The following is a 13,060-nucleotide window of genomic DNA, read 5'->3' on the forward strand; positions in this document are numbered from 1 at the left end:
TGTGCACCGAGTACCTCGTATTAATGTGACTCCTGGCTTTTGTTCGAATCACCGAACGGTCACTTTGAACTGGGGAGGGAAATTGTGATTAAGAGCTTAAGAACGACGACACTTGAAAATAATCAGTGTTGTTTGTGACTGTTTTCTTAACCTAAGTATTTCCATTTTTCAGATGCCAATTCTACAGAGTTTGACCCTAAGACCAACCATCCTGTGGTGAGTCCAGTGTTGGAGCCTTCCCAGGGCTGAGGAGGGCGCTCAGGGCTTGGACTCAGGGAGACCACTGGGTCTGTCCACGGGTCCCTCAGACCCATAGCATGGGAAGAACTTTTTTTTTTAAAGACTTTATTTATTTTATTTGACAGAGAGAGAAAGATCACAAGTAGGCAGAGCAGCAGGCAGAATGAGGGGGAAGCAGGCTCCCCACTGAACAGAGAGGCCGATGTGGGGCTCCATCCCAGGACCCTGAGATCATGACCTGAGCCAAAGGCAGAGACTTAACCCACTGAGCCACCAGGCACCCCATGGGAAGAGCTTTTATTTTTCATTGTGTAACTTCTCACTTCTCTTCCCAGTTTGCAACAGAAAATGTTTAAGACAGGCCTTACCCCAGCCAGCCAGGGTGGTTCCCGCTTAGCATCATTCTCTCTCCGCGCTCCCCTCAGTCCCCAGGAGCGCCGTCCCACTGCTGACGGGAAACACTGACGGCCCCTGCTGCGCACCACGTGCTGTCCTCACCCCTTTACAGATGCTCGTTCATTTCCTCCCCAGCATCCCGGGGACATGGGCTTGTTCTTCAGGACCCGTGGAACATGGGTATTGAACGAACGTGTTTAATAGTAACCAAAGCTTGTGGAGGCCCATGTCCCTCGTGTGGTGTCTCCTGTCAGAGGAATGTGACTCCTGGGGAGGCACGGCGCCTTTATTCATCTTCAGCTCTCCTGCCCGGGGGTGACAGGTCTGTTCTCGATACCAGAGACGCTGTGATAAACAGGGTGGACCCAGCTCTTGATCCCAGGGCATTTGAACAGCATCAGTGTATGCTTGTTGACTTGAAACTGAACTTTGCTCAGGAGGAGAGGAGTGAAGGGCTGGAGGGGCGCCTCCTCTCTGTGGTGGGAAAGCAGGGCCCTGAGATGGTCCTTGAGGCCAGGAGGTGCTCAGAGGAGCCGGGGACTGAGCGGTGCGCTGGGCTCTCGTGGCTCGGGGCCTCTGCCTCTCTGCAGCCCACACGTGTACCAGGCAAACCCTGAGAAGCATCCGTTTCCTTTGAGCAGCCCCTCAGTCTGGGGCGGGGGACACACATCATGGCCTTTCTCGTCTTGCATCCACGCTGCTGTGTCAGTCTCCAGAAGGTGCTGGGGTCTGGCAGCCCTCATGATCCAGAGTGCTGGGGGCAGCTGTTCCCGCGGCTCAGGATGACCGGCCAAAGGCGAGGGCCCGAGGCCCTACCCAGCACGGACTCTCAACGACGAGAGGAAGGCCGTTGCTCAGTGGTGACCATCCCCTCTGAGCAAGGGCCAGGGTTAGAGCTTCTCACGGGCCCTCGTCCCGCAGCGCTGGCGATCCTTCTGCTAACGGACGCAGCGTGTGGTAGCGCGTGCTTGTTTCCCAACACCTCCAGGTCATAGACATGCCGGAACACAACCCTGGGCAGATGGGCGGAACCATGAGGCTGGGCAAGAGGAGAACCCTGTTCCAGACCAAGAACTCCGTCATGAGTAAGAGCTGCCGCTTCCAGCCCCCCAGTGGCACAGCACGGCTCGTCCGGAAGCCCGTCCTGGGCTACTCCTGGGGCTCCGAAGGGCCGGGCTGGCCTTTTGGGTTTCATTCTTGCTTTCAAGTTTTTTCCCCCTTCCTGCTCACGTTCTTTCAGGATGCGCCAGGATAGCCCAAGAAGCAGTGTGGCTCTTGGGCCCCAGGCTGTGTAGTCAGTGGTGGGGGGCCCGGGGGCCTCGGGGGTGGGTGGCTCCCCAGGAGGAGGCCAGGACATGCAGTCTCCCGCAGCCTGGCCTTTCCCCTAGGCCGCTCGGGTGAACTAGATTAGACTGCCGGTGTCGGCACTGTCCCCAGGAAGGCAGTTTTGTGCGGCCCAACCTAGATAGGTTTTACTCTGAAGGTACTAACAGGTACTGCAGATTTAGGGAAAGTTGGGGCAGGAAAATCCCGAGGAGAATGATTGCGGTTAGTCTCATTCTCTTGTTCACCGGGGAAAATTCTTTGTAGAAGCGGGGGCCCCTCGTGTCTCGTTGTTTGAGTCAGTTGAGTAGGTGACCGTGCAGTGCTCCCAGCTCTGTATTCTGTGGACTTGGGGGCCCCCCTCCCCTGGCAGCGTGGGGGCTGCGGCGCGCTCTGCTGACCGTGACTTAACTGCACGGCTCCCCACCATGGGCCAGCTCCCTAGCTCTTCAAGTGTCCTTTTCCGTTCACCTGTTCCGTGTGTCCTGGTGGGTTTTCCAGGGCAGTTTCCAGTGCTTTGTACTGCAGTAATTGTGGGGAGCGGGGGGTGGGGGGTGGGATGGAAACATTTGTCTCTGTGACGGTCTTCCCTGGCATGGTCAGAAAACTCAGAGCCCAGGGACGAGTCTGTGCTATGCTGCTGCTGCCAGTGGCCCTGGTTGGCAGGAGAACCCAGAGCTTGCCCTCAGAGGGCAGGGCCGCGGCGGCACTGCACAGTACACTGGGAAGCAATCAGAATTCTTTGCATCAGTCTGCTTTCTTTTGCCAGGGAAACTCTATGGAGATCCAGATTACCTGGAAGAGAGGCACCGCCACAGATTTGAGGTGAGCAGTTGAGCTCAGTGACCTTTCACCCTGTCTGCTGGCGACTCTGGAATCGCAGCAAGCTGGGAGGTCAGCTGCCTTATTCTTGGCGTGTCCGCAGGTGAATCCAGTCCTAAAGAAGTGTTTGGAGGAGCAGGGCCTGAAGTTCGTCGGCCAGGACGTTGGGGGCGAGAGGATGGAGATCGTGGAGCTGGAGGGTGAGCGCAGGGCAGCTGTGGGGGTGCAGGGGGGCGGCTGGGAGCGCTGACCTGGTGGCCGGAGGAAGCATCCCTGCCCTGCTGGGGGTGCTCTTGGGGAACAGGAACCTGGAGCCCTGGGAGCCCCTCTTCCTGCGGGCAGCGCCGCCCTTCTGGCCTTGGTCCTCATTTTCCAGAATGAGGGCTCGCCCTTGGTCTTTGAGCCCTGTTTCTGATCTGGGGAAGCTGGGGAGCAGGGCTGGCCAGGCGGGAACCCTGGAGGAGGCCTAGCTGGGTGACAGCTTGTGGGGCAAGGGCATCTCCTCCCCCTAGCTTTGGGGCTGCCTTAACCTGGGTTCTGGTTAAGATGCTATTTTGTGAGAATTTTAGGGTTTATAGAAACATGAAACACCTGACAGGGTGTGCTCTTCTTTATTTTATGCATATGACCAAAGTACTGCTTTTTGTTTCTGTTTCAGACCATCCCTTTTTTGTTGGGGTTCAGTACCACCCTGAGTTCCTGTCCCGGCCCATCAAGCCTTCGCCTCCGTACTTTGGCCTCCTGCTGGCCTCCGTGGGGAGGCTCCCGCATTACCTCCAGAAGGGCTGCAGGCTCTCGCCCAGGTGCGGTCACTCCTCTCTAGTCCGTCGGGGAGCCCCCCGGCTCATCGCAGTGGGCATGCGCTCCTTCCTGGGGTCCCCTCAGGCTGCCTGTGTGCCGCCAGGACCTTCCCCAGTGCGGGGGCTGAGCCCTCACTGCAGCACCTGACCCTGGGCTCGTATGTGACAGTGGGGCCCTGGGTCTGTGGGGCGCTGGCTTTCACAGGCTGGTGGTTACAGGCCCAGTGTGTCCCTGCCTCGCCGCTGCCTTCCTCTGGAGCCAGTTCCTCACTCTGCGCTGGGGGTTAGAGTTCCAGGAGTGAAGTATAAAGCGAACCTATATCCTTTCTAACTGGAAGAAGAAAATCCCTCTAGGGCTCTGTGCTCAGTTCATAAGGCAGGATAGCATCTCTTGTTCCTGCTGTGTGCGGACAAGGGTCCTGTGGTGATGGTGGCTAGGAACACAGAGAAGGAAAGTGGGTCTGTGGTGGGAGACAATGAATAAAGCATCCGAATTCCACAGGGACACCTACAGTGACAGGAGTGGAAGCAGTTCCCCGGACTCTGAAATCACCGAACTGAAGTTCCCGTCAATAAATCACGACTGATGGGAATGTAAGTGGCGTTTCTCGGTTCTTGTATTTTTGTTCGTGTGTTTTAATGGCAATTACACTAGAATTGTAAGATAGCAGGGAAGTCTGACGTTGAGGATTTTATGTGCCGGAGTGTGTAAGTGGTAAGGTCAGTGTGGCCCCCAGTGGACAGGGCCCTGAGTTACATCGGTGTCCCCGGGCCTCGGGACCTCCAGTACAGGACGCAGGGGACACCAGCCACGGGGCAGTTGTCTTGTCGCCGATTGCGACATTCAGGAGCCAGTCTGACTGCCTCTGGGGGAGCTGGGCTCTCAGACCCTGTTATCTCATGCAGCCATAAACTTGAGATCTTGAAGGTGACCTGTGTGACAACATGGTCACATTTGCAGAAACGCAGGCTTTCATCAGGAAGTGCTTTAAAACGGACACAGTGTACAACTGTTGTGTTGATTGCTGTTTATTCTGGAAATCCCCTAATTTCCGAGCAGTTCTCGGGCAAACTTGGAATGTCAGTCCTGACAGTAATAATGTCTGTATGTTATGACGCGGCACAGGGCTGCGGGCGCTAACTTTTTAAATGACATTCAGTAGGACTGTGATCACTGAGTGAACTGTGTTCACCTCCTGCTGATGCCAGTGTCGAGGGAGGGTGGGGGGGTCCAATCTTTGGGGTCCAAAAGGAGACCCGGGGATGTGGTGTGATCCCATAGGCGGGGGCCCCAGCAGGCTGGTGGGAGATGTGGGTTCCCGCCTGGAGGAGGGCCGTGGTGGTGTGCGAGCACGGATGCCCTCCTCCATCTCTCCTGTTGCTGCCGGCCGCCTCCTAGTCTGAGCAAGCGCCCGGAAGAGAAAGCAAACGTTCCCATCGGCCCGGGTAGTCGGTGAAGTCTGAAGTCTCACCCTGCCGGGAGCCCTGGGTGCACTGAAGACGCTGGGTGCACTGACAACAACAGGGTGGGGGAAGAAGCCTTGTTTGGTCTGGAAAGTGTAGGATTGTGCAGGAGCTACAAAGTTAGCTTCTAATCCTGTTCGGGTCCTCCTGCTGGTGTTCCCAGGAAAGTGGCCTCGTTTGTGGTCGCAGCCGACTACACACTCTAACTTCCCCCACTTGCCTATACCTCCTGTAACTGCTCCGTGTTGTTTGCTTTTCCTAAACAGGTACCTGTGACTCTTCAGGAGAGCCTTCGGACTTTGAGAGTTTACAGCTTTGATTTTACACTCAGCTTTTGACACTTCCTTTAAATTATGTTTTTATTAAGATTATTTTATTATGGGGGAAAGGTATCTGGAAGACTTTGTGACTCACATGTCCCATCCCGTGTGCTGGCGCCTACCCGGTGCCGCCCTGTGTCGACACCCCACGTGGTCCCCGTGGCACCATGCCAGGGAGGGGGGCCTGTGGGTGGGGGTGGGGGATGCGCACGCCGGGGGAGCGCCCGTCGGTCATCTCCAACTACCTCCCGTCATCGTGGATTCAAGCGTGCAGCCCATCGCTCCTCCTGGAGGACATGTGCCCCATGGACCACATGCGAGGAGGGGTCGTGTTAGAGCCGGCGACGCTTGGTGCTGGGAACCCGAGGGCACTGCCTGCCACCAGGAGCGGTGAGACCAGAAGCAGCCTCGGCACGGGTCCACTCCCCAGGGCCCCTCGCTGCCCACAGGCGGTGGGGATGTGGTGGCCAAAGGGAACAGTTCGTTTGGTGTCCGTGAATGGTGACTAGTCTGTCCCTTTGCAGTGTGGTTTCAGAATGCCTGTCCTCAGCCACGCGTCCCTCCCTGGGCTGGGAAGTACTCCTTGTATCAAGGGGTTGCTTAAAAAAAAAAGAACAAAGAATCTTTTGGGGAAACTGCCTCTCAAAGCCTCTGCTATACAGACCGCTTTGCTCGAGGCCAGTGTGTCCTTCCAGAATGGTGTTACTGCAGTTGAAATGCAACCTGAAAAGCTATTTTCTTACCGTGGTGTCACCGCAGGCACTGCCCTGGGCCCGCTCTCCTCTGGCCGAGACTCCGTGTATCCTCTAACTTAAGAAATAAATAACGCAGAACGAGACATGCTCTGTGTGTCGTGCTCTTGATGTCGCAGCTGGGTGGGCAATGTCAGTGCAGTCCGGGACGTGCCTGCGTCACCTCAGTGGCCAGCACCCGGCTGTCCTTGGTGGGACGGCCTGAAGTGCATGAGCTGACCATCTGCACAGAACCTGAGAGGAGCCTTTTTTTGTGGGAAACCAGTTTCCCCCTGAAGGCTTCAAATTCAGATTCCCAACATATAGAGATGCAAAGAAGCATGGGGGCTGCTTGGTCTTGGGAGGTGGGGGGGTGGCGCGTGTTATTCATGGGGGTCCCTCCCTCTGCTGGCCATGGATGTGGCCCCTCATACATGTGACCCAGGAGTGGCAGACCAACCGCTGTCAGCCAGCAGGACCACTTTCTCCACCGCTGGTCCTCCCATCCCCCGGCCTTGTGTGTCGAGGGGTCCCGAGGGCTTTCTCCCCAGAGTGAGGGGCCCGTTGCTGCCGTGGACACCCACCCACCCTCCGGCCGCCAAGCTCGCCTCCTCGTGAGCCAGCTCCGTTCAGTCCAAGGTGGAGGCTCAGGCTGGGTTGTCTGTCCGTGGTCAACTGCCTTTCCTCACGGACATTCGAGAAACCAGGGAGGGGAGAAAAATGTTTCTTTCTCAGGATTTAGCCCAGCTTTCCTGTCAGGGGGATCCGGAGAAGAAGCGGGCTTCCCTGTGTGCCTGTGCTCGTGGCTCAAGGCCGCCATCCGCACTGGGGCCCAGAAGCTGGGGTGCCTGCCCTGACCCAGCAAGAGCGAGCGAGCCCCCTTTGTCTCCGCTTCTCGTGGACCGAAGTAAAATGGGTCCCTCGCAGGGCTCTTCATGCCTGTCTTGCTACCTGGAATGCGGCTAATGGGGTGGGTTCTAATCACCGTTCCCGGCTGGTCACACGGTCTGAATCGTTTCTGTATGAGCCATTCCCCAAACAGGGCACTGAGGAGGGCAATAGCCGCGCTCCCTACAACAGTGAGGACTTGGTTGTGTGTGGGATGGTTTGCGGATGTCCAGTGGCTTCAGCTGACCTGTTGCTCAGTGCTGGCCACTTGGATGACCTTGTGGAGAAGGGACCCTGCTGGCTCTCCTGGGCTGGTGGAGCCTGAGCGGCCCTGACCACCCAGAGCTGTGGCAGGGGGCCCAGAGCCCTTCAAGCCAGCTGGTCCGGGCCAGGCTTAGCAGCCTGGAGCAGCTCAGCAACATGGCTGCTCTTTGTCACCATCGGCTGTGTCCCAGGAAGGGCACTTCCGAGGACTATACTGCCCAGACCAGCATCTGGCCTATGCTGGGCACATGGAAATTGCCCACAATTGACCCCCCTCGGACCGCCTCAGCAGCACATCCTCTGTGAGGTTCTCACGGAGCCTCTGAAAACTTGGTTCGGGCCCTATGTTTGGGTGACTGAGGGGCCCAGTGGACGAGGAGCAGAACTTTGGTAGGTAACGTGTCGTGAGACAGGCCGCCCTGATTAGCTTGTGGGTAAGTGGGATGAGCGAGTCGCCAAGCAGCTGAGACACACAGGCGGGGTCTCTTGGCTGACGAACCAGGGGCTGTGGGGCTGGAGCTGTTCCATCTACTCCATGGATACGGCCAAGGGCCTCTAGACCAACGAGGGAGAGTAGGTATGCGCAGGTGTGTTGTGGACCCTCCCGGGAAAAGCCCCATTTGACCAGGTTCCACGGTTTTCTAGTGGCTCAGACCTGAAGCTGAGTGTCCCTGCTTGTTTCCCTAGCAGTTAGCTGTTGGGTATCTACGACCTGCCAGTCATGTTTTGGTTCTGAATGTCAACAATGAGCAAAATAGACCCAAATCCCTACCCCTGGAAGGGTACATTCTACTGCAGGGAGGGCACAGCAAGGAAAGCTATGGAGTGTGGCAAAGCTGGAAGCAGGAAAGTAGGGGAGAGAGGTGTTATGTGCAGTAGGGCGGGTAGAGAACTGACTATCCCCTCCACTCAGAGGTGGAGCCCAGAAGAAACCATCCTGCAGCTCTGGGGGAGCGGCCTTCCAGGTAGGGAAGCAACCAGTGCAAAGGCCCTGCGGCAGGTGTGTCCAGGAGACAAAGGGTCACTGTAGCGGGGCACACCCGCTCAAGGGGCAGAAGGGGCTGAGGTCAGATGGGCCAGATTGTGCAGAACTGTGTAGGCTGCTGTTCGGAATTTGCCACTGGTGAAATGGGGAGCTCTTGCAGGGCTTTGAGCCCAGTATGGCATGATCAGACACTGGCTCAAGTGTGTCTGTTTCTCTGGTAGAGATGAGGGGAATGGCCAGAACAGAAGTCCTCACCAGTGGCTGGAGGGTGCTTGGGCTGGAGGTCACACCCTGTGCAGGTGCTGGTGGGTGCTGGGGAGACACGGTGTCAGGGTGATGATGACCAAGTGCCCCTGCTTCCTGTCCATTTCACTGTCTCCTAGACAAAGAACTGAACAAAAAGGTAGCAGTTTGCCCCCAAGGGACCTGGTCTTTAAGGCCGAGCTAGAACAGAGTGCAACTGTCTGGGCCCCACAGCTCTGGGTGGGAGGAACCTCTGGCTGGCTCAGCCTCCTGGACAGAGAGATGGGCTGGGCATGGGACTCAGGACTCAACTGCATCCAGCTGGCTGACCAAGAGGCCTAGAAAGAACCTTCCTTGCCCCAGGTGCATGTAATTTATTGACAATCATAAATTCCGGCAAGCCCAGGGTGGGTTTTGCAGGGTGGTGGCCTGTCTGCCCCATAGCCACAGTGGCCTGAGTGTGTCTGGCCATCTGCAGAAGCGCTTTCCCAAGAGGACACATTCCTCTCTGGCCTGTCTCGCCACTGGGTCAGAGACCCCAGCCTGGGCAAAATGGGCATCTGAGGAAGTAGAGCAGTCCCTGACAGCTCGGCCCTAGGAGGGCTCTGGCCGAGCTTTTACCAGTTCTTTCTGGAAGTAAGGTTCCTGGGGGATCAGGCTAAGAGCCGTTTCTCAGCTCCATAGACCGGGGCCTGCTCGGGATCGAAGCCCGCACACTAGCAGTTGTTGAAGAAGTGAGGACGGATGTACTGCTCGCATCTGCCTCCGAGCAGCGCACACAGCTCTGAAGGGACACCTTGGGCTCAAAAAGAGGCAGGTCCCATGTTTGCCGGGTGGAGCCAGCCCTCAGGCCCGCACACTCACCGGGCGCTCACAGGACGCAGCAGGTGCAGGAGACCGGCGCGCGCTGCTGCAGCTGCTGCTGGAGCTGCTCCTTCTCCGCGGTCAGCGCCGTCAGTCTCTGCTCCAGCTTGCTCAGCTCTGCCGCCCACTTCTGCCGGGACCACAGAGGCAGAGGTCCACGCTGGGGCCGCCCAGGCCGCGCCCCTCTGCCCGGAGCCACGACCCCTCCCCCCCGTCCAATCCACCGAGAAGGACTAGACGCAGGAGGGCCTGGGAGAGGGGGCTACTCAAGGCCAATGGGAGCCAGGCCCCCGGCTGTATGGCCGCCCCTGACAAGTCAGTCAGCCCCGGGTCTTGAGGGAAGCCGGCTGACCTGAGGCCCGCCTGCATCCCAGAGCCCCGGGCTGAACCATCCTCTGCCGCCTCCTCGAGTTCCGGGGCAGACCCGGGTTGGCGGGTTGGCTGCTGCCTCGCAGCGTCCTTGCCCTGCCCTGCTTCTGGGCCACCTGGTGTGGCCCTCTGTAAGAGGCTTTTTCTTGGGACCGTGTCTAGCGCTAACTGCCTCCGCATCGTAAGGGGCTCCCCTCAAAGTCTTCAACCTTCCCCATACAGTCCTCTCCCAGTCCCCCAGCTGCGTGGGGGTGGGGGCGGACTCACAGCCTCGGGGGTGTTCTCCCCGGTGATGGAGTACAGCGGGCGGTGGGGACGTGGTGGGGTGGGGAGCTGATGGCATGCCCCCGGATCGCGCAGTGAGTGACCCCAGCCCGGGGCACTCACCTGCCTGCACCACTCCTGGATGGCGTGGCCGGACAGCGGGCCCTGGATGCTCCCGTCCCGCCGCAGGAACACCTCCCCCTGGTCGGTCTCATAGAGCTGCGGCTCAGCCTGGGCCTTGGGGGCGTGCACGCTCAGGCGGATCACCTTGGTAAGGGCGACAGCGGCTCTGGCAGGCACCATGGCCCCCACATCCCAAGTCACTCACTCCAGGGGGCAGCCTGGCGAGGGGGCTTCCCGCCTCTCCTCAGAGAGCTCCCCCCAGTGCCCCTACCCCGGCCCCGCCCATCCCTGCTCGGAGGAGGAGCGGCTGGCCGTCCCTCGCTGAGCGCCGGGACCAGACAGACCCGAGACCGTCCCGGCGGCTCACCTTGAGGGGCGTGCTGCCGGCCGAGGCGCTGACCACCGGAATGAAGGAGAGCGTGTAGGCGTCGGGGAAGACCTGGGGCTGGAAGCCCTGCAGGATGGAGTCCACTAGCAGGCGCACGCGGTCCTCGTCGCGGTGGCCGCAGCGGACGCCCTGCACCAGGCCGCTGTCCTCGACGCCCACGAACAGGCTGCCGCCCTCGCTGTTGAGGAAGGCGCACACGTAGCGCCGCAGGTGGTGCTTGAAGGCCAGGCTCAGGTACTCGCCGCCCCCTCGCTTGAACTCCACGCTGCGCGTCTCATTGCCCAGGAAGGCGCCCTGGAAGAGGCGCTCCTGACCCTCGATCTCCTGGCGCACGATGGCGCTGTCGGAGCGCGTGCCGCCGGGCTGGCCCCGGGACGCCCGCCGGGCCCGCGCTGGGGTGCTGTGGGCGGGGCTGGGGTAGGAGCGGGGACTTGGGCCGCTGTCCTCCTCCTGCCGGGACGGGGACCGAGAGTCAGAAGCCCCGAACCTGGCAGCTAGAGGGACAGGACACCTCCTTCCGCCCGGGGCCCACACACTCAGGCACCCCGATGCCCCGCCCAGGGGAGGGGCCTAATTCTGCCCGTCGTCCTGGGCCAGTGCGGTAAACCCGCCGAGCCAAGGGCTTCAACCGCCACTGCACCCTCCTGCCCGGTGGTGGGAAGCTTGGCGGGTCTGACTCGCTCTCCTTCCCCGAGCTGGGAGCTGGAGCTGCTGTGGCCAATGTCTTCCCTTTTAGTTACAGGCAGGCCTCTGAGTCCCGGGGCCAGCTCACAACAGGACGTATCTCAGCACCTGAGGTTGCCCGTGACAGGTCTCTGAATCATGAGGCGTGATTCCAGAAACCCATGCCATTCCTGGTCTCCCTGAAACGCCTGCCTGTCGCTTTCTAGACCACTGACCAGTCCTCCTGAATCTCAACCCTCTTCCAGCCCTCCTGAGACCCCTTCCATGGCTTCTGCTCTGTTGCTGGGCTTTGCGCATGAGCAGACTCGTGGCCATGGGGGCCGAATCTGGGCCTCATCACTGCCTCCCCACCTCCAGGCTCCTCCCATCCCATCCACACTCCTCGCTGACCCTGGAGACAGGATGACGCTCACTCCCCCCTTTACTGGGCTTTCTGCAGCTGTCCCAGGCTCTTTGCTGTCTCCCCGTCTCCAGCAGTGGCTTCTGCAGCTGGGGGCACTGTGGGGGCTGGGGGTGCCATGAGGGCTGATGCACGGTGGCGAGGGGCCCATCCCTAAGCGCCCCATGCCTCCCAGAGAAGACAGTTTATCAGAAACATGAGGAAATGGTCACACAAACATGAAGTCAGGCTCACAGGTCTTGAAATGTCAGTCACAGAGCTGCTCAGTTCTGCAACAATTTGAACACCACAGAGTTTTCATCCCGAAAGAAAAGGAAAACCAAGACCACCTGTCTCACGGAGGGCCCAGCCATAGCCGCAGTGAGTTGGTGCTCTCTCCCATCCCCCATGGAGGCCACCACACTGGCCCCCTCCAACACCCTCCCTGCTTTGCTTTGGTCTTGCGGCCCTTGGGGGCCTGGACCCTGCCCTCTGGCCCAGCTTTTTTCCTTAGCTCCTCAGCAGCCTTCAGCTGGAACTCCAGGGCCCCCAAATGGCTTGACCTTCTGCAGATGGGCCGTCACCCCCCTCACCATCTCCCCCTGCCTAGAACATCCTTCCACTCCCTAAATCCCAGCTGGGATTTCAGCTCTTCTGTGCGGTTGTCCCCGCAGCCCGCAGCTTAGTGACTGGCTGTGCCTGGCTCTGTCCAGAGAGCCGGACCCCCCAAGGGCACGGCCAAGCCTTTGCTCTCCACTTTGCTGCCTGGCCCGGAGTGGATACCGATGTTGTCAACTGCAGGAATGAGGGGGGCCGGGGAGGAAAGGCCCCGGCTGGCCCAGACCCGGAGGATGGGATTCAGAAGGACCCAGGGAGGACGCCCCACAGTTTGGCCTTTCTTCCTGAGCTTCCAGCCTGGAGGCGAACCGTAAGCGGCAGCTGCTTCTGGGAGTGAGCGGACAGCAGTCAGCAGCTGCTGGCCAGTCTGCCCATCTGTTCCGGAGCCCTCAGACACACACCTCTGCCCCTACCCTGCAACCCCAGCACAGGCCATCCTGGCCCAGGCTTATCCCGCTCCCCGAGGCTCTGGGGCTCGCTGGCCAGGGTGCTCCGGGCCAGCCTCACTTACCTCCTTGCCGCTCGAGGGCCCTGGGCCCTCACCCAGCACCAGCTCCTTCCCGCGGGCCACCAGCTCCTTGGGGATCTGGTGCTCCTCCAGGGCCGCTTGCAGGCGCCAGGGGAGGGCGGCCAGAGTGGCCTCGTGGGCCGTCACCTGCACCAGCGCGTAGGCCTTCCGTGGGCGCCTCACCACCTCGATGTGCTCGCGTGCCACTGGCAGCTCCAGCCGCTCTAGCATGTCCCGCAGCAGGCAGGCGAGCACGGGCACCGAGAACTGGGGGTTCAAGTGGTCCACGTAGAGAATGTGCGCACTGGGGGCGGCCTCAGGGGCTGGGTCCTCGGGTGGGCTCTCTTGCGGGGGCTGCTTGCCTGGGGGCTCCATGGGGGGCTCCAT

The 13,060-nt window shown here is 59.8% G+C and overlaps 2 protein-coding genes across 4 annotated transcripts in view; one reads left to right on the plus strand and one right to left on the minus strand.

Moving 5' to 3' along the window:
* The window catches only part of CTPS1 (CTP synthase 1), a 30,773-nt gene extending 24,570 nt beyond the window's left edge, over positions 1–6,203 (plus strand). For all 3 annotated transcript variants that reach the window (XM_044237952.1, XM_044237954.1, XM_044237953.1), the window contains 7 exons: positions 173–216; positions 1,625–1,721; positions 2,729–2,784; positions 2,885–2,981; positions 3,440–3,584; positions 4,084–4,175; positions 5,312–6,203. In XM_044237952.1, coding sequence (XP_044093887.1) covers positions 173–216; positions 1,625–1,721; positions 2,729–2,784; positions 2,885–2,981; positions 3,440–3,584; positions 4,084–4,168 — 524 coding nt within the window. In that variant the 3' untranslated portion in view covers positions 4,169–4,175; positions 5,312–6,203. The remainder of the gene's footprint in view (positions 1–172; positions 217–1,624; positions 1,722–2,728; positions 2,785–2,884; positions 2,982–3,439; positions 3,585–4,083; positions 4,176–5,311) is intronic.
* A 3,144-nt stretch (positions 6,204–9,347) lies between these two features.
* On the minus strand, positions 9,348–13,060 carry SLFNL1 (schlafen like 1). Its single transcript, XM_044236376.1, has 4 exons — positions 12,677–13,060; positions 10,464–10,934; positions 10,097–10,240; positions 9,348–9,470 (listed from the first exon to the last, which is right to left on the minus strand). The coding sequence occupies exons 1-4, from the start codon at positions 13,058–13,060 to the stop codon at positions 9,348–9,350; spliced, it is 1,122 nt and encodes a 373-aa protein (XP_044092311.1).

This window comes from Neovison vison, chromosome 2 (genome assembly GCF_020171115.1).
Source record: "Neovison vison isolate M4711 chromosome 2, ASM_NN_V1, whole genome shotgun sequence".
Classification (NCBI taxonomy): Eukaryota; Metazoa; Chordata; class Mammalia; order Carnivora; family Mustelidae; genus Neogale; species Neogale vison.